Raw genomic sequence first — 19,049 nt, forward strand, 5'->3', positions numbered from 1 at the left:
GTACACCAGAGGGCGAGTAAGTGTATTATTATAGGTATCAGTACACCAGAGGGCGAGTAAGTGTATTATTATAGGTATCAGTACACCAGAGGGCGAGTAAGTGTATTATTATAGGTATCAGTACACCAGAGGGCGAGTAAGTGTATTATTATAGGTATCAGTACACCAGAGGGCGAGTAAGTGTATTATTATAGGTATCAGTACATCAGAGGGCGAGTAAGTGTATTATTATAGGTATCAGTACATCAGAGTGTGAGTAAGTGCATTATAGGTATTAGTGTACACTAGAGTGTGAGTAAGTGTATTATAAGGAGGATACTTGGACGCACAGAGCGATACATGTGTAATGTTTTGCCTGCCGCTCAGGGCCTTGAAGGAGAGGCTGGAGCGAGAGATGGAAGCTGAGGAGGTCCGGATGAGAGAGACCCAGAAGGGGAGACTTATGAAGCTGGAAGCGGAGATGAATGCAGAGCGAGCAAAGGAGGAGGAGAGGATAAGGTAAGGGGTGCACGGCAGGAACGGGGGTGCTGGTTAATGCATTGCAGGTCTTTCTGGCAGAGAAGGGTTATAGGATGTAAGGAGCAGTGATCGCAGGAGATATCTGCACTCTCCTACAGCGCTGTATGTTTTGGAGTTTGGTCATGTAACATGTTCTCTATTCGTCTCCACACCCCATACCAGTATTCACAGCTAATAATGCATAATTTCCATGCTTTCAGTGCCACAAATTGGCCGAGAAGGAGAAACTCTTTCCGTAGGAAGATTTGATCCTTTCTGATCTTATCTGGTAATGGCGGCCTCATCATGACTTTATACAGTAAACTAAGAGAGCTGATAATTTATCTGTGGATTCAAAGTCTCAAAGTAAGAGCTTTATTTTGCTGTATACAGGCCTGTGAGCACTTGTATGCTCCAGTGCATTCTGTCTTGTGTCTATTGAAGGAGAGGCCTTAGAAGGCTACGTTTGTGAAGAGAAGCTCCCCCAGCTTATTCTGCAATGATTGCATCCATCATTGCAGCTTAAGAAGTGCGTCCCATATAGGAATGAGAGAGGGAAGGAGGCATTCATGAGGAGGAGAGAGAAGGAAGTGTTCCTTAGGAGGAGAGAGAAGGAAGGAAGTGTTCCTGAGGAGGAGAGAGCAGCAAGTAAGTGTTCCTGAGGAGGAGAGAGAAGGAAGCGTTTCTGAGGAGGAGAGAGAAGGAAGCGTTTCTGAGGAGGAGAGAGAAGGAAGCGTTTCTGAGGAGGAGAGAGAAGGAAGCGTTTCTGAGGAGGAGAGAGAAGGAAGCGTTTCTGAGGAGGAGGAGAGAGAAGGAAGCGTTTCTGAGGAGGAGAGAGAAGGAAGCGTTTCTGAGGAGGAGGAGGAGAGAAGGAAGCGTTTCTGAGGAGGAGAGAGAAGGAAGCGTTTCTGAGGAGGAGAGAGAAGGAAGCGTTTCTGAGGAGGAGGAGAGAAGGAAGCGTTTCTGAGGAGGAGAGAGAAGGAAGCGTTTCTGAGGAGGAGGAGGAGAGAAGGAAGCGTTTCTGAGGAGGAGAGAGAAGGAAGCGTTTCTGAGGAGAGAGAAGGAAGCGTTTCTGAGGAGGAGAGAGAAGGAAGCGTTTCTGAGGAGGAGAGAGAAGGAAGCGTTTCTGAGGAGTAGAGAGAAGGAAGCGTTTCTGAGGAGGAGAGAGAAGGAAGCGTTTCTGAGGAGGAGGAGAGAGAAGGAAGCGTTTCTGAGGAGGAGAGAGAAGGAAGCGTTTCTGAGGAGGAGGAGGAGGAGAGAAGGAAGCGTTTCTGAGGAGGAGGAGAGAGAAGGAAGCGTTTCTGAGGAGGAGAGAGAAGGAAGCGTTTCTGAGGAGGAGGAGGAGAGAAGGAAGCGTTTCTGAGGAGAAGAGAGAAGGAAGCGTTTCTGAGGAGGAGGAGAGAGAAGGAAGCGTTTCTGAGGAGGAGAGAGATGGAAGCGTTTCTGAGGAGGAGAGAGAAGGAAGCGTTTCTGAGGAGGAGGAGAGAGAAGGAAGCGTTTCTGAGGAGGAGGAGAGAGAAGGAAGCGTTTCTGAGGAGGAGAGAGAAGGAAGCGTTTCTGAGGAGGAGAGAGAAGGAAGCGTTTCTGAGGAGGAGAGAGAAGGAAGCGTTTCTGAGGAGGAGAGAGAAGGAAGCGTTTCTGAGGAGGAGAGAGAAGGAAGCGTTTCTGAGGAGGAGAGAGAAGGAAGCGTTTCTGAGGAGGAGGAGAGAGAAGGAAGCGTTTCTGAGGAGGAGGAGAGAGAAGGAAGCGTTTCTGAGGAGGAGGAGAGAGAAGGAAGCGTTTCTGAGGAGGAGGAGAGAGAAGGAAGCGTTTCTGAGGAGGAGGAGAGAGAAGGAAGCGTTTCTGAGGAGGAGAGAGAAGGAAGCGTTTCTGAGGAGGAGAGAGAATGAAGCGTTTCTGAGGAGAGAGAAGGAAGCGTTTCTGAGGAGGAGAGAGAGAAGGAAGCGTTTCTGAGGAGGAGAGAGAAGGACGCGTTTCTGAGGAGGAGGAGAGAAGGAAGCGTTTCTGAGGAGGAGAGAGAAGGACGCGTTTCTGAGGAGGAGAGAGAAGGAAGCGTTTCTGAGGAAGAGAGAGAAGGAAGCGTTTCTGAGGAGGAGAGAGAAGGAAGCGTTTCTTAGGAGGAGGAGAGAGAAGGAAGCGTTTCTGAGGAGGAGGAGAGAGAAGGAAGCGTTTCTGAGGAGGAGGAGAGAGAAGGAAGCGTTTCTGAGGAGGAGGAGAGCGAAGGAAGCGTTTCTGAGGAGGAGGAGAGAGAAGGAAGCGTTTCTGAGGAGGAGGAGGAGAGAGAAGGAAGCGTTTCTGAGGAGGAGAGAGAAGGAAGCGTTTCTGAGGAGGAGGAGAGAGAAGGAAGCGTTTCTGAGGAGGAGAGAGAAGGAAGCGTTTCTGAGGAGGAGAGAGAAGGAAGCGTTTCTGAGGAGGAGAGAGAGAAGGAAGCGTTTCTGAGGAGGAGAGAGAAGGAAGCGTTTCTGAGGAGGAGAGAGAAGGAAGCGTTTCTGAGGAGGAGAGAAGGAAGCGTTTCTGAGGAGGAGAGAGAAGGAAGCGTTTCTGAGGAGGAGAGAGAAGGAAGCGTTTCTGAGGAGAGAGAAGGAAGCGTTTCTGAGGAGGAGAGAGAAGGAAGCGTTTCTGAGGAGGAGAGAGAAGGAAGCGTTTCTGAGGAGGAGAGAGAAGGAAGCGTTTCTGAGGAGGAGAGAGAAGGAAGCGTTTCTGAGGAGGAGAGAGAAGGAAGCGTTCCTGAGGAGGAGAGAGAAGGAAGCGTTTCTGAGGAGGAGAGAGAAGGAAGCGTTTCTGAGGAGGAGAGAGAAGGAAGAGTTTCTGAGGAGGAGAGAGAAGGAAGCGTTTCTGAGGAGGAGAGAGAAGGAAGCGTTTCTGAGGAGGAGAGAAGGAAGCGTTTCTGAGGAGGAGAGAGAAGGAAGCGTTTCTGAGGAGGAGAGAGAAGGAAGCGTTTCTGAGGAGAGAGAAGGAAGCGTTTCTGAGGAGGAGAGAGAAGGAAGAGTTTCTGAGGAGGAGAGAGAAGGAAGCGTTTCTGAGGAGGAGAGAGAAGGAAGCGTTTCTGAGGAGGAGAGAGAAGGAAGCGTTTCTGAGGAGGAGAGAGAAGGAAGCGTTTCTGAGGAGGAGAGAGAAGGAAGCGTTTCTGAGGAGGAGAGAGAAGGAAGCGTTTCTGAGGAGGAGAGAGAAGGAAGCGTTTCTGAGGAGGAGAGAGAAGGAAGCGTTTCTGAGGAGGAGAGAGAAGGAAGCGTTTCTGAGGAGGAGAGAGAAGGAAGCGTTTCTGAGGAGGAGAGAGAAGGAAGCGTTTCTGAGGAGGAGAGAGAAGGTAGCGTTTCTGAGGAGGAGAGAGAAGGAAGCGTTTCTGAGGAGGAGAGAGAAGGAAGCGTTTCTGAGGAGGAGAGAGAAGGAAGCGTTTCTGAGGAGGAGAGAGAAGGAAGCGTTTCTGAGGAGGAGAGAGAAGGAAGTGTTCCCTAGGAGGAGAGCAAAAGAAGGAAATGTTCCTGAGGGGGAGAGAGCAGGAAGGAAGTGTTCCTGAGGAGGAGAGAGAAGGAAGGAAGCGTTCCTGAGAAGGAGGGAGGCATTCCTGAGGAGGAGAGGGAAGGAGGCGTTCCTGAGGAGGAGAAAGAAGGAAGTGTTCCTGAGGAGGAGAAAGAAGGAAGATGGCGTTCCTGAGGAGGAGAAAGAAGGAAGTGTTCCCGAGGAGGAGAGTGGAGGAATTGTGCCTGAGGAAGAGAGAAAATGAAGTGTTCCTGAGGAAGAGAGAAGGAAGGAGGTATTCCTGAGAGAAAAGTAGGAGGCGTACCTGAGGAGAGAGAAGGAAGGAAGTGTTCCTGAGGAGGAGAGAGCAGGAAGGAAGTGTTCCTGAGGAGAGAGTAGGAAGGAGGCGTTCCTGAGGAGGAGAGAGCAGGAAGGAGGCTTTCCTGAGGAGGAGAGAGAAGGAAGGAAGTGTTCCTGAGGAGGAGAGAGAAGGAAGCGTTCCTGAGGAGGAGAGTGGAGGAAGTGTTCCTGAAGAGGAGAGAGAAGGAAAGGTGTTCCTGAGGTGGAGAGAGACGTGAGGAAGTGTTCCTGAGGATGAAGGAGGTGTTCCTGAGGACAGAGTCGGGAGAAAGTGTTCCTGAGGAGGAGGAAGGAGGCATTCCTTAGGAGGAGAGAGGGAAGGAGGCATTCCTGAGGATCCAGGTCTTTTTAAGATAGACCTCATTGGAAGATTATTAAAAAGTCTGGGATTAAACATACAGACACAGAGATTAGTACTCTGCATAGAGTATTCTTGGTAAATCCGTGAAAGAGACGATCTGCAAAGAGCGGCATTCTCCAAATTAGACCTCTATTCCATCCAAGTTCTGCAGGCTATACTACTCTTTGAAGATGAGGATCTTGAAACATGGGAGAAGGTTCCTTGGGTCGATACTATCTCCAGGCAAATTCTAACTCAGGACAGATGTATGATTTTGAAATGTCCAGCAGATCCAGCCAAAGCAAAGGCTTTAAAAAGGCTGTTTGGGAATTTTGGGGGCATGCGATTATCATGGTGGTGCCTAAGGGGCAAGACCAGAAAGGTACCTACTCTAATGTATTTGTGGGTCCCAAAACCAAAGGAGGTTACATTGCTTGTTAGACTTCAAGGCAGTGAATCATCAGTGGATTAGGCACTTCAGGATGCAGACTGCATTTAGTTCTCAATGTCATACAAGATGGAGAGTATCTGGCTTCAATAGACCTGAAGGATGCTTATTTGCACATCCCAATAGTTAGTGAACATCACCAATACATCAGGTTTTTGCTACGATGTAACGCACTACCATTTTCAGGCTTTGTTATTCAGGATTTGTAAAGCTTTTGCCAAGGTTATGGCTACCATTAAATCCCATCTATGTCAACACGGTATTAGCCCATCACATTTTGTAGGGTAAATATCAACACACGGACAAAGCTCTCCTATCCACCGGATAAGGCTTCAAAGTAAAGAAATAAAACAATCAGGGAGAATATCCAGTCTGTCGGCTCAGACTGACATGAGGATTCCACATTTTATAAGCTCTGTGTTAGATAAGGTAACATGGGCACCTTTTCATTCTAGGACCTTACATTCCATTTGTTTTACATATTGGGACAAGCATTTAAGAAACTCAAACCATAAGACCTTTTTCTGAGAGAGTGAACAAGTCGAGACAAATTATCACAAGGAAGACCCTTGGTCAATCACCCATTTGAACGCTATCACTACTGATGCAAGTCGCCTACAAGGTTGGGGAGATCACGCTAGGCACCTGGTCTGACAAAGAAAAGCCATTCCCTATTAATATCTTGGAAATAAAGGCTGTGACAAAGTCAGTTTTGACCTCCAAGGCTTCATCAATCATCGTCCAATCTTAATGTCTTTGGATGACACCACCACTGTGGACTGCAGCAACAAACAATAAGTGGGGCAGCCTTGAAAGAACTTCCATTCCAGATAGGCAATCTGGAGAGTTCTCTTGACCCACCAGGTTTCACTCCAAGTGCCTCCAGCGTGTGTCAGGGTCCACTCCACTAAATCGTTAGTCACTTCCTAGGCAAACAAAGGCTGCGCCTTTATGGAGCAAATTTGCAAGGTCGCTACTTTGTCCTTGGTCATCACCTGCATTACCCATCGTAAGGTGGATGTTTCAACTTCTGCTGAGGCCCAATCTGGTTTGGGGAGGAAGAAGAGGAGTTTTATACCCTGACGGAAGACATCCTATAACTTTATGACTGCTATGGTAGGACTTGATGAAATGAAAATATTGTAAGTCCATCTCTCCTTTTTCCCCCACTCCTTATAAAATGAAGCAGATATGAGCCGCTGATTTTAGGCGTTCCGAAGCAAAGAATGATCGGGGTAAGCCTCTGTACAATGCAACCAAACAAAGTGTAATACAAACCTTAATATGTAAACATTATGCAACGACTGTCTGTGTGTGACAGGGAATATTGTTCTGTGCTTGTTACAGTATTTTTTGGTGTGAGCTCCGATTCTTACTCTTCATAAACGCAGCGGCTTTTTTGTGAGTAACTGTTCCCAATCACCATACAAGGCTGTGGTTTTCTTGGGTCTTGCGGCGCTTTGAGATATTACCAATGTGGCTTCGATGGTTTGTTCACCCTTTTCTTGCAGGGCGCAGAAGGAGGAATTTCGGGAAGAACTGAGGGAGGAGATGGAGGCGTTTCAGAAGTCCCAGGAGGTGGTTGCACTGCAGAATAAGACCGCACTGGAGAGGAAGATGCAGAGAGAGGCAGAGGAAGGCGAGAGGGAGGAGAAGGCCAGGCTGTCCCGGGAGAAAGAGAGAGCCCTGCATAATGTGGGGGTCACAATGGTACAGGACACCAGAGAGGTGAGGGAACCCTTCCTCCTGAACTCTGCACTCTTTGAAGATGCAGTCCCACTTAACTGGCCACTTAATTGGCCTCAAACTAATCTTAACCATTCTAAAAGCAAATATTTGGCTGCTTTCATTTCTCTGATCATTAACTACTATATATTGTGAATACAAAATGGGCACTGCTGCCGATAGATGTCATAGTGAAGGCGTACCATGTACTGCAGTAGCAAAGCGCAGACACTGTGCTATCCAAATATCCAGACAGGCGCTCACCAGTATGTCATCCCAACAAAAAATCCACCTCAAATACTGGCAAAGTGCGTGACGACAGAGAGGCGCGAGACAGAGCGTCCATCTGCACTCCACGGAGGCTGTTACACCTGGTTCGAATACACGGCAGGACTTTAGCACCCTTATCCCAAACGGGTTTGCTGACATTTAACCGGAATCTTGCAATACACGGCTGCTGGGATCCATCTCACTGAAAGCTGGTCCTGAGGTCCCTGTCTGTAGGATGGGATGCATCTCATTCATAGTGGTTCCTCCCCGGTCTGTAGGATGGGATGCATCTCATTCATAGTGGTTCCTCCCCAGTCTAGGATGGGATACATCTCGCTGATAGCGGGTCCTGCTTGGTCTGTAGGATGGGATGCATCTCACTGATAGCGGGTCCTGTCCGGTCTGTAGGATGGGATGCATCTCACTGATAGCGGGTCCTGCTTGGTCTGTAGGATGGGATGCATCTAATTCATAGCGGTTCCTCCCCGGTCTGTAGGATGGGATACATCTCACTGATAGCGGGTCCTGCCCGGTCTGTAGGATGGGATGCATCTCACTGATAGTGGGTCCTGCTTGGTCTGTAGGATGGGATACATCTCACTGATAGTGGGTCCTGCTTGGTCTGTAGGATGGGATGCATCTCACAGATATCTAGTCCTGAGGCCCCTGTCTGTAGGATGGGATACATCTCACTGATAGTGGGTCCTGCTTGGTCTGTAGGATGGGATGCATCTCACTGATAGTGGGTCCTGCTTGGTCTGTAGGATGGGATGCATCTCACTGATAGTGGGTCCTGCTTGGTCTGTAGGATGGGATGCATCTCACTGATAGCGGGTCCTGCCCGGTCTGTAGGATGGGATGCATCTCACTGATAGCGGGTCCTGCCTGGTCTGTAGGATGGGATGCATCTCACTGATAGTGGGTCCTGCTTGGTCTGTAGGATGGGATGCATCTCACTGATAGCGGGTCCTGTCCGGTCTGTAGGATGGGATGCATCTCACTGATAGCGGGTCCTGTCCGGTCTGTAGGATGGGATACATCTCACTGATAGCGGGTCCTGTCCGGTCTGTAGGATGGGATGCATCTCACTGATAGCGGGTCCTGCCCGATCTGTAGGATGGGATGCATCTCACTGATAGCGGGTCCTGCCCGGTCTGTAGGATGGGATGCATCTCACTGATAGCGGGTCCTGCCCGATCTGTAGGATGGGATACATCTCGCTGATAGTGGGTCCTGCTTGGTCTGTAGGATGGGATGCATCTCACGGATATCTAGTCCTGAGGCCCCTGTCTGTAGGATGGGATGCATCTCACTGATAGTGGGTCCTGCCCGGTCTGTAGCATGGGATCCATCTCACTGACTCTGCCTCTCTCCCCCTCTCGTGTTCCCTCTCTCTCAGACTCTGCCTCCCTCCCCCTCCCGTGCTCCCTCTCTCTGACTCTGCCTCTCTCCACCTCCCATGCTCCCTCTCTCCCCCTCCCATGCTCCCTCTCGCTCAGACTCTGCCTCTCTCCCCTTCCCGTGCTCCCTCTCTCTGACTCTGCTCTCTCCCCTCCTGTGCTCCCTCTCTCTCAGACAATGCCTCTCTCCCCTTCCCGTGCTCCCTCTCTGACTCTGCCTCTCTCCCCCTCCTGTGCTCCCCCTCTCTCAGACTCTGCCTCTCTCCACCTCCCGTGCTCCCTCTCTGACGCTGCCTCTCTCCCCCTCCCCCTCCCCTGCTCCCTCTCTCAGACTCTGCCTCTCTCCCTATCCTGTGCTCCCTCTCTGACTCTACCTCTCTCCCCAGGCACTGTCGGTCCTTCAGAACCCCATCACACAGGAGCAGCAGAGTGAGTTGATGCGGCAGAGGGGGGCTCTACAGACCCAAAGTGACCTGTACCTCACCTGCAAGAAAATTACCCAAGTGCTGGACTACGAGAGAGAGGTAATGGTCAAGGTTGGTCTCAGTATACCGTTTGTGGTCACTAAAGCATGTAGTCACCCTACAGTGAAAGCACCACCCCCACGAGAAACCTCCCCCCGTAACCTCTGCCCCACTAGTGTGTTCTGTAATTTCTCCCCCTGCCCCCCTCCCTTGCCCGGTAGCTGAGTGACCTGCTGCAGGAGAAGCGTTCCGAGGTGCAGCGTGAGCACGAGCTGAAGCTGGAGCGACTGAAGGAGGAGCACAAGGAGGAGCTGGAGAGGACGAAGAATCAGCTTGAGGAAGAGGTGAGAGGAGAAACCCACAACACTGATCTTACAGCCCCCGTCCTGCACCCCGAGGCAGGGCCTCCCTGCTCCCCCCCGTCCTGCACCCCGAGGCAGGGCCTCCCTGCTCCCCCCGTCCTGTACCCCGAGGCAGGGCATCCCTTCTCCCCCCGTCCTGCACCCCAAGGCAGGGCATCCCTGCTCCCCCCCGTCCTGCACCCTGAGGCAGGGCATCCCTGCTCCCCCCGTCCTGCACCCCGAGGCAGGGCCTCCCTGCTCCCCCCCGTCCTCTACCCCGAGGCAGGGCATCCCTGCTCCCCCCGTCCTGCACCCCGAGGCAGGGCATCCCTGCTCCCCCCGTCCTGCACCCCAAGGCAGGGCCTCCCTGCTCCCCCTGTCCTGCACCCCGAGGCAGGACCTCCCTGCTGCCATCAACCAGTGTCTCTTCTTGCTCTCTCACTAGCTCTCATTCTCTGTCTGTATCCCCTGCAGTGAGACATAATCTACCAAATATACTTCTTGTAACTTCCTCTGTCCCATAGCTCGGTGTCCCATAGCTTCCCTCTGTCTGTGTCACCCTGCAGTGGGACTGACACCATGTCCCATAGCTCTGTGTCACCCTGCAGTGGGACTGACACCATGTCCCATAGCTCCCCTCTCTGTTTCACCCTGCAGTGGGACTGACACCATGTCCCATAGCTCTGTGTCACCCTGCAGTGGGACTGACACCATGTCCCATATGTCCCCTCTGTCTCCCTGCAGTGGGACTGACACCATGTCCCATAGCTCTGTGTCGCCCTGCAGTGGGACTGACACCATGTCCCATAGCTCCCCTCTCTGTGTCACCCTGCAGTGGGACTGACACCATGTCCCGTAACTCTGTGTCACCCTGCAGTGGGACTGACACCATGTCCAATATCTCCCCTCTGTCTCCATGCAGTGGGACTGACACCATGTCCCATAGCTCTGTGTCACCCTGCAGTGGGACTGACACCATGTCCCATAGCTCTGTGTCACCCTGCAGTGGGACTGACACCATGTCCCATAGCTCTGTGTCACCCTGCAGTGGGACTGACACCATGTCCCATAGCTTCCCTCTGTCGGTGTCATCCTGCAGTGGGACTGACACCATGTCCCATAGCTTCCCTCTGTCTGTGTCACCCTGCAGTGGGACTGACACCATGTCCCATAGCTCTGTGTCACCCTGCAGTGGGACTGACACCATGTCCCATAGCTCTGTCACCCTGCAGTGGGACTGACACCATGTCCCATAGCTCCCCTCTGTCTGTGTCACCCTGCAGTGGGACTGACACCATGTCCCAAGCTCCCCTCTGTCACCCTGCAGTGGGACTGACACCATGTCCCATAGCTTCCCTCTGTCGGTGTCATCCTGCAGTGGGACTGACACCATGTCCCATAGCTTCCCTCTGTCTGTGTCACCCTGCAGTGGGACTGACACCATGTCCCATAGCTCTGTGTCACCCTGCAGTGGGACTGACACCATGTCCCATAGCTCTGTCACCCTGCAGTGGGACTGACACCATGTCCCATAGCTCCCCTCTGTCTGTGTCGGGATTCCTTTGCGGTGTCTCTCCTGACCTCCCCTACTCTCTCAGGAGCGGAAGCAGAGGACGAGGCTGCTGGAGACCCTGCAGGAGGAGCTGGGAAGGATGGTGCAACTCCATGAACGGGAGCTGGAGAGCCAGCGGCAGGAGATGGAGAGGCGGCTGGAGGAGAGGCACTGCAGCTATCAGGAGAAGGTGACCTGGACCAGGACTGATCTCCTAGGGTTACCCACCGTCCCTCTCACTGCACATTATCGGTCATTAGAAAAGTCCCGGCTTTCTATTCACACATTCTCCCTTTCTGCAGGAAAAAAGGCTACAGGACTTAGAGCAAAATCAGGAGATAAGAAGGAAGCAGCTAATGGTGACAACAGACCAGCTGGACACCCAGGTGAGAGCAGGGGTCCCCGGGGGAGAGCAGGGGTCCCTGGGGAGAGCAGGGGTCCCGGGGGAGAGCAGGGGTCCCCGGGGGAGAGCAGGGGTCCCCGGGGGAGAGCAGGGGTCCCCAGGGAGAGCAGGGGTCCCCGGGGGAGAGCAGGGGTCCCCGGGGGAGAGCAGGGGTCCCAGGGGAAGAGCAGGGGTCCCCAGGGGAAGAGCAGGGGTCCCCAGGGGAGAGCAGGGGTCCCGGGGGAAGAGCAGGGGTCCCCAGGGGAGAGCAGGGGTCCCCAGGGGAGAGCAGGGGTCCCGGGGGAGAGCAGGGGTCCCGGGGGAGAGCAGGGCAGGGGTCCCCAGGTGTGAGCAGGGGGCCAGGGTGCATGGGCTCGGGGGTGCGTGGGCTCGGAGGGTGGGGAATGCAGGAGAAGGCCTTGCCCTCCCGCCCAGGAGACGAGCAGCGGCTGTTTCTGGTGCCGCAGGGAGCGGGCTTCCTCTGAGCTGCTTGAACGCGGGTTCACCGCAGTGTTTCTCGTCTTTACACACAGGAGGAGGCTTTGAGAAAGAGAAGAGAGGAACTGGAAGAGCGACAAAAGCAAACAGAGAGCAGAGTGGAGGTAAACACCATGCACGTGTCAAAGCCACGCAGGTCACACCACGGCGTCCCACTACAACGGCCCGTACTCCCCATTATCCCACCAAACATAGTAACGTGTCCCCCGGCTCTCGGGGGCTGGGGGGTATTGCAGCCTTTCACATCTCGCCATCCCCCCAGGATCTCACGGTCTCCCGTCAGAGCCGCCAGGCGCAGGAGGACGCAGAGACGGAGCAGAGGCACCTGCGGGAGTCCGTGCGGCAGTCACGCCGGGAGCTGGAGGAAATGCGCAGCCGGAAATCCGAGCTGGAGTCAGAGGTGGAGATTCTGCGGAGCCGCAGCGTCCAGCTGCAGAACATAACCAGGTAACAGTGCCGCGTTCTGTAAAGCAGCCAGAGAGGCATCAGCAGCGGGGTGTTAGGGTGTATAGGGAGAGGTATTAGCAGCAGGGATGTTAGGGTGTATAGGGAGAGGTATTAGCAGCAGGGTGTTAGGGTGTATAGGGAGAGGTATTAGCAGCGGGGTGTTAGGGTGTATAGGGAGAGGTATTAGCAGCAGGATGTTAGGGTGTATAGGGAGAGGTATTAGCAGCAGGGTGTTAGGGTGTATAGGGAGAGGTATTAGCAGCGGGGTGTTAGGGTGTATAGGGAGAGGTATTAGCAGCGGGGTGTTAGGGTGTATAGGGAGAGGTATTAGCAGCGGGATGTTAGGGTGTATAGGGAGAGGTATTAGCAGCAGGATGTTAGGGTGTATAGGGAGAGGTATTAGCAGCGGAGATGTTAGGGTGTATAGGGAGAGGTATTAGCAGCAGGATGTTAGGGTGTATAGGGAGAGGTATTAGCAGCGGGATGTTAGGGTGTATAGGGAGAGGTATTAGCAGCAGGGTGTTAGGGTGTATAGGGAGAGGTATTAGCAGCGGGGTGTTAGGGTGTATAGGGAGAGGTATTAGCAGCGGGATGTTAGGGTGTATAGGGAGAGGTATTAGCAGCGGGGTGTTAGGGTGTATAGGGAGAGGTATTAGCAGCGGGGTGTTAGGGTGTATAGGGAGAGGTATTAGCAGCGGGGTGTTAGGGTGTATAGGGAGAGGTATCAGCAGCGGGGTGTTAGGGTGTATAGGGAGAGGTATTAGCAGCAGGATGTTAGGGTGTATAGGGAGAGGTATTAGCAGCGGGGTGTTAGGGTGTATAGGGAGAGGTATTAGCAGTGGGGTGTTAGGGTGTATAGGGAGAGGTATTAGCAGCGGGGTGTATAGGGAGAGGTATTAGCAGCGGGATGTTAGGGTGTATAGGGAGAGGTATTAGCAGCAGGGTGTTAGGGTGTATAGGGAGAGGTATTAGCAGCGGGGTGTTAGGGTGTATAGGGAGAGGTATTAGCAGCGGGGTGTTAGGGTGTATAGGGAGAGGTATTAGCAGCGGGATGTTAGGGTGTATAGGGAGAGGTATTAGCAGCGGGGTGTTAGGGTGTATAGGGAGAGGTATTAGCAGCGGGGTGTTAGGGTGTATAGGGAGAGGTATTAGCAGCAGGGTGTTGGGGTGTATAGGGAGAGGTATTAGCAGCGGGGTGTTAGGGTGTATAGGGAGAGGTATTAGCAGCGGGATGTTAGGGTGTATAGGGAGAGGTATTAGCAGCAGGGTGTTAGGGTGTATAGGGAGAGGTATTAGCAGCAGGATGTTAGGGTGTATAGGGAGAGGTATTAGCAGCGGGATGTTAGGGTGTATAGGGAGAGGTATTAGCAGCGGGATGTTAGGGTGTATAGGGAGAGGTATTAGCAGCGGGATGTTAGGGTGTATAGGGAGAGGTATTAGCAGCAGGGTGTTAGGGTGTATAGGGAGAGGTATCAGCAGCGGGGTGTTAGGGTGTATAGGGAGAGGTATTAGCAGCGGGGTGTTAGGGTGTATAGGGATAGGTATTAGCAGCGGAGATGTTAGGGTGTATAGGGAGAGGTATTAGCAGCGGATGTTAGGGTGTATAGGGATAGGTATTAGCAGCGGAGATGTTAGGGTGTATAGGGAGAGGTATTAGCAGCAGGATGTTAGGGTGTATAGGGAGAGGTATTAGCAGCAGGGTGTTAGGGTGTATAGGGAGAGGTATTAGCAGCGGGGTGTTAGGGTGTATAGGGAGAGGTATTAGCAGCGGGATGTTAGGGTGTATAGGGAGAGGTATTAGCAGCAGGATGTTAGGGTGTATAGGGAGAGGTATTAGCAGCGGAGATGTTAGGGTGTATAGGGAGAGGTATTAGCAGCAGGATGTTAGGGTGTATAGGGAGAGGTATTAGCAGCGGGATGTTAGGGTGTATAGGGAGAGGTATTAGCAGCAGGGTGTTAGGGTGTATAGGGAGAGGTATTAGCAGCGGGGTGTTAGGGTGTATAGGGAGAGGTATTAGCAGCGGGATGTTAGGGTGTATAGGGAGAGGTATTAGCAGCGGGGTGTTAGGGTGTATAGGGAGAGGTATTAGCAGCGGGGTGTTAGGGTGTATAGGGAGAGGTATTAGCAGCGGGGTGTTAGGGTGTATAGGGAGAGGTATCAGCAGCGGGGTGTTAGGGTGTATAGGGAGAGGTATTAGCAGCAGGATGTTAGGGTGTATAGGGAGAGGTATTAGCAGCGGGGTGTTAGGGTGTATAGGGAGAGGTATTAGCAGTGGGGTGTTAGGGTGTATAGGGAGAGGTATTAGCAGCGGGGTGTATAGGGAGAGGTATTAGCAGCGGGATGTTAGGGTGTATAGGGAGAGGTATTAGCAGCAGGGTGTTAGGGTGTATAGGGAGAGGTATTAGCAGCGGGGTGTTAGGGTGTATAGGGAGAGGTATTAGCAGCGGGGTGTTAGGGTGTATAGGGAGAGGTATTAGCAGCGGGATGTTAGGGTGTATAGGGAGAGGTATTAGCAGCGGGGTGTTAGGGTGTATAGGGAGAGGTATTAGCAGCGGGGTGTTAGGGTGTATAGGGAGAGGTATTAGCAGCAGGGTGTTGGGGTGTATAGGGAGAGGTATTAGCAGCGGGGTGTTAGGGTGTATAGGGAGAGGTATTAGCAGCGGGATGTTAGGGTGTATAGGGAGAGGTATTAGCAGCAGGGTGTTAGGGTGTATAGGGAGAGGTATTAGCAGCAGGATGTTAGGGTGTATAGGGAGAGGTATTAGCAGCGGGATGTTAGGGTGTATAGGGAGAGGTATTAGCAGCGGGATGTTAGGGTGTATAGGGAGAGGTATTAGCAGCAGGGTGTTAGGGTGTATAGGGAGAGGTATCAGCAGCGGGGTGTTAGGGTGTATAGGGAGAGGTATTAGCAGCGGGGTGTTAGGGTGTATAGGGAGAGGTATTAGCAGCGGGGTGTTAGGGTGTATAGGGAGAGGTATTAGCAGCGGGATGTTAGGGTGTATAGGGAGAGGTATTAGCAGCGGGATGTTAGGGTGTATAGGGAGAGGTATTAGCAGCGGGATGTTAGGGTGTATAGGGAGAGGTATTAGCAGCAGGGTGTTAGGGTGTATAAGGAGAGGTATTAGCAGCGGGATGTTAGGGTGTATAGGGAGAGGTATTAGCAGCAGGGTGTTAGGGTGTATAGGGAGAGGTATTAGCAGCGGGGTGTTAGGGTGTATAGGGAGAGGTATTAGCAGCGGGGTGTTAGGGTGTATAGGGAGAGGTATTAGCAGCGGGATGTTAGGGTGTATAGGGAGAGGTATTAGCAGCGGGGTGTTAGGGTGTATAGGGAGAGGTATTAGCAGCGGGGTGTTAGGGTGTATAGGGAGAGGTATTAGCAGCAGGGTGTTGGGGTGTATAGGGAGAGGTATTAGCAGCGGGGTGTTAGGGTGTATAGGGAGAGGTATTAGCAGCGGGATGTTAGGGTGTATAGGGAGAGGTATTAGCAGCGGGGTGTTAGGGTGTATAGGGAGAGGTATTAGCAGCAGGGTGTATAGGGAGAGGTATTAGCAGCGGGATGTTAGGGTGTATAGGGAGAGGTATTAGCAGCAGGGTGTTAGGGTGTATAGGGAGAGGTATTAGCAGCAGGATGTTAGGGTGTATAGGGAGAGGTATTAGCAGCGGGATGTTAGGGTGTATAGGGAGAGGTATTAGCAGCGGGATGTTAGGGTGTATAGGGAGAGGTATTAGCAGCGGGATGTTAGGGTGTATAGGGAGAGGTATTAGCAGCAGGGTGTTAGGGTGTATAGGGAGAGGTATCAGCAGCGGGGTGTTAGGGTGTATAGGGAGAGGTATTAGCAGCGGGGTGTTAGGGTGTATAGGGAGAGGTATTAGCAGCGGGGTGTTAGGGTGTATAGGGAGAGGTATTAGCAGCAGGATGTTAGGGTGTATAGGGAGAGGTATTAGCAGCGGGATGTTAGGGTGTATAGGGAGAGGTATTAGCAGCGGGGTGTTAGGGTGTATAGGGAGAGGTATTAGCAGCGGGGTGTTAGGGTGTATAGGGAGAGGTATCAGCAGCGGGGTGTTAGGGTGTATAGGGAGAGGTATTAGCAGCAGGATGTTAGGGTGTATAGGGAGAGGTATTAGCAGCGGGGTGTTAGGGTGTATAGGGAGAGGTATTAGCAGTGGGGTGTTAGGGTGTATAGGGAGAGGTATTAGCAGCGGGGTGTTAGGGTGTATAGGGAGAGGTATTAGCAGCAGGATGTTAGGGTGTATAGGGAGAGGTATTAGCAGCGGGGTGTTAGGGTGTATAGGGAGAGGTATTAGCAGCGGGGTGTTAGGGTGTATAGGGAGAGGTATTAGCAGCGGGATGTTAGGGTGTATAGGGAGAGGTATTAGCAGCGGGGTGTTAGGGTGTATAGGGAGAGGTATTAGCAGCGGGGTGTTAGGGTGTATAGGGAGAGGTATTAGCAGCAGGGTGTTGGGGTGTATAGGGAGAGGTATTAGCAGCGGGGTGTTAGGGTGTATAGGGAGAGGTATTAGCAGCGGGATGTTAGGGTGTATAGGGAGAGGTATTAGCAGCGGGGTGTTAGGGTGTATAGGGAGAGGTATTAGCAGCAGGGTGTATAGGGAGAGGTATTAGCAGCGGGATGTTAGGGTGTATAGGGAGAGGTATTAGCAGCAGGGTGTTAGGGTGTATAGGGAGAGGTATTAGCAGCAGGATGTTAGGGTGTATAGGGAGAGGTATTAGCAGCGGGATGTTAGGGTGTATAGGGAGAGGTATTAGCAGCGGGATGTTAGGGTGTATAGGGAGAGGTATTAGCAGCGGGATGTTAGGGTGTATAGGGAGAGGTATTAGCAGCAGGGTGTTAGGGTGTATAGGGAGAGGTATTAGCAGCGGGATGTTAGGGTGTATAGGGAGAGGTATTAGCAGCGGGATGTTAGGGTGTATAGGGAGAGGTATTAGCAGCGGGGTGTTAGGGTGTATAGGGAGAGGTATTAGCAGCGGGGTGTTAGGGTGTATAGGGAGAGGTATCAGCAGCGGGGTGTTAGGGTGTATAGGGAGAGGTATTAGCAGCAGGATGTTAGGGTGTATAGGGAGAGGTATTAGCAGCGGGGTGTTAGGGTGTATAGGGAGAGGTATTAGCAGTGGGGTGTTAGGGTGTATAGGGAGAGGTATTAGCAGCGGGGTGTTAGGGTGTATAGGGAGAGGTATTAGCAGCAGGGTGTTAGGGTGTATAAGGAGAGGTATTAGCAGCAGGATGTTAGGGTGTATAGGGAGAGGTATTAGCAGCGGGATGTTAGGGTGTATAGGGAGAGGTATTAGCAGCGGGATGTTAGGGTGTATAGGGAGAGGTATTAGCAGCGGGATGTTAGGGTGTATAGGGAGAGGTATTAGCAGCGGGATGTTAGGGTGTATAGGGAGAGGTATTAGCAGCAGGGTGTTAGGGTGTATAAGGAGAGGTATTAGCAGCGGGATGTTAGGGTGTATAGGGAGAGGTATTAGCAGCAGGGTGTTAGGGTGTATAGGGAGAGGTATTAGCAGCGGGGTGTTAGGGTGTATAGGGAGAGGTATTAGCAGCGGGGTGTTAGGGTGTATAGGGAGAGGTATTAGCAGCGGGATGTTAGGGTGTATAGGGAGAGGTATTAGCAGCGGGGTGTTAGGGTGTATAGGGAGAGGTATTAGCAGCGGGGTGTTAGGGTGTATAGGGAGAGGTATTAGCAGCAGGGTGTTGGGGTGTATAGGGAGAGGTATTAGCAGCGGGGTGTTAGGGTGTATAGGGAGAGGTATTAGCAGCGGGATGTTAGGGTGTATAGGGAGAGGTATTAGCAGCGGGGTGTTAGGGTGTATAGGGAGAGGTATTAGCAGCAGGGTGTATAGGGAGAGGTATTAGCAGCGGGATGTTAGGGTGTATAGGGAGAGGTATTAGCAGCAGGGTGTTAGGGTGTATAGGGAGAGGTATTAGCAGCAGGATGTTAGGGTGTATAGGGAGAGGTATTAGCAGCGGGATGTTAGGGTGTATAGGGAGAGGTATTAGCAGCGGGATGTTAGGGTGTATAGGGAGAGGTATTAGCAGCGGGATGTTAGGGTGTATAGGGAGAGGTATTAGCAGCAGGGTGTTAGGGTGTATAGGGAGAGGTATCAGCAGCGGGGTGTTAGGGTGTATAGGGAGAGGTATTAGCAGCGGGGTGTTAGGGTGTATAGGGAGAGGTATTAGCAGCGGGGTGTTAGGGTGTATAGGGAGAGGTATTAGCAGCAGGATGTTAGGGTGTATAGGGAGAGGTATTAGCAGCGGGATGTTAGGGTGTATAGGGAGAGGTATTAGCAGCGGGGTGTTAGGGTGTATAGGGAGAGGTATTAGCAGCGGGGTGTTAGGGTGTATAGGGAGAGGTATCAGCAGCGGGGTGTTAGGGTGTATAGGGAGAGGTATTAGCAGCAGGATGTTAGGGTGTATAGGGAGAGGTATTAGCAGCGGGGTGTTAGGGTGTATAGGGAGAGGTATTAGCAGTGGGGTGTTAGGGTGTATAGGGAGAGGTATTAGCAGCGGGGTGTTAGGGTGTATAGGGAGAGGTATTAGCAGCAGGATGTTAGGGTGTATAGGGAGAGGTATTAGCAGCGGGGTGTTAGGGTGTATAGGGAGAGGTATTAGCAGCGGGGTGTTAGGGTGTATAGGGAGAGGTATTAGCAGCGGGATGTTAGGGTGTATAGGGAGAGGTATTAGCAGCGGGGTGTTAGGGTGTATAGGGAGAGGTATTAGCAGCGGGGTGTTAGGGTGTATAGGGAGAGGTATTAGCAGCAGGGTGTTGGGGTGTATAGGGAGAGGTATTAGCAGCGGGGTGTTAGGGTGTATAGGGAGAGGTATTAGCAGCGGGATGTTAGGGTGT

At 52.2% G+C, this 19,049-nt stretch overlaps 1 protein-coding gene across 5 annotated transcripts in view; it reads left to right on the forward strand.

The window, feature by feature from the left end:
* CEP164 (centrosomal protein 164) overlaps positions 1-19,049 on the forward strand; it is a 98,833-nt gene that overhangs the window by 39,830 nt on the left and 39,954 nt on the right. For all 5 annotated transcript variants that reach the window (XM_075604235.1, XM_075604231.1, XM_075604233.1 and 2 more), the window contains 8 exons: positions 367-498; positions 6,617-6,833; positions 8,887-9,024; positions 9,186-9,308; positions 10,904-11,047; positions 11,160-11,243; positions 11,773-11,841; positions 12,000-12,184. In XM_075604235.1, coding sequence (XP_075460350.1) covers positions 367-498; positions 6,617-6,833; positions 8,887-9,024; positions 9,186-9,308; positions 10,904-11,047; positions 11,160-11,243; positions 11,773-11,841; positions 12,000-12,184 — 1,092 coding nt within the window. The remainder of the gene's footprint in view (positions 1-366; positions 499-6,616; positions 6,834-8,886; positions 9,025-9,185; positions 9,309-10,903; positions 11,048-11,159; positions 11,244-11,772; positions 11,842-11,999; positions 12,185-19,049) is intronic.

Source organism: Ascaphus truei, chromosome 6, assembly GCF_040206685.1.
Source record: "Ascaphus truei isolate aAscTru1 chromosome 6, aAscTru1.hap1, whole genome shotgun sequence".
NCBI lineage: Eukaryota > Metazoa > Chordata > Amphibia > Anura > Ascaphidae > Ascaphus > Ascaphus truei.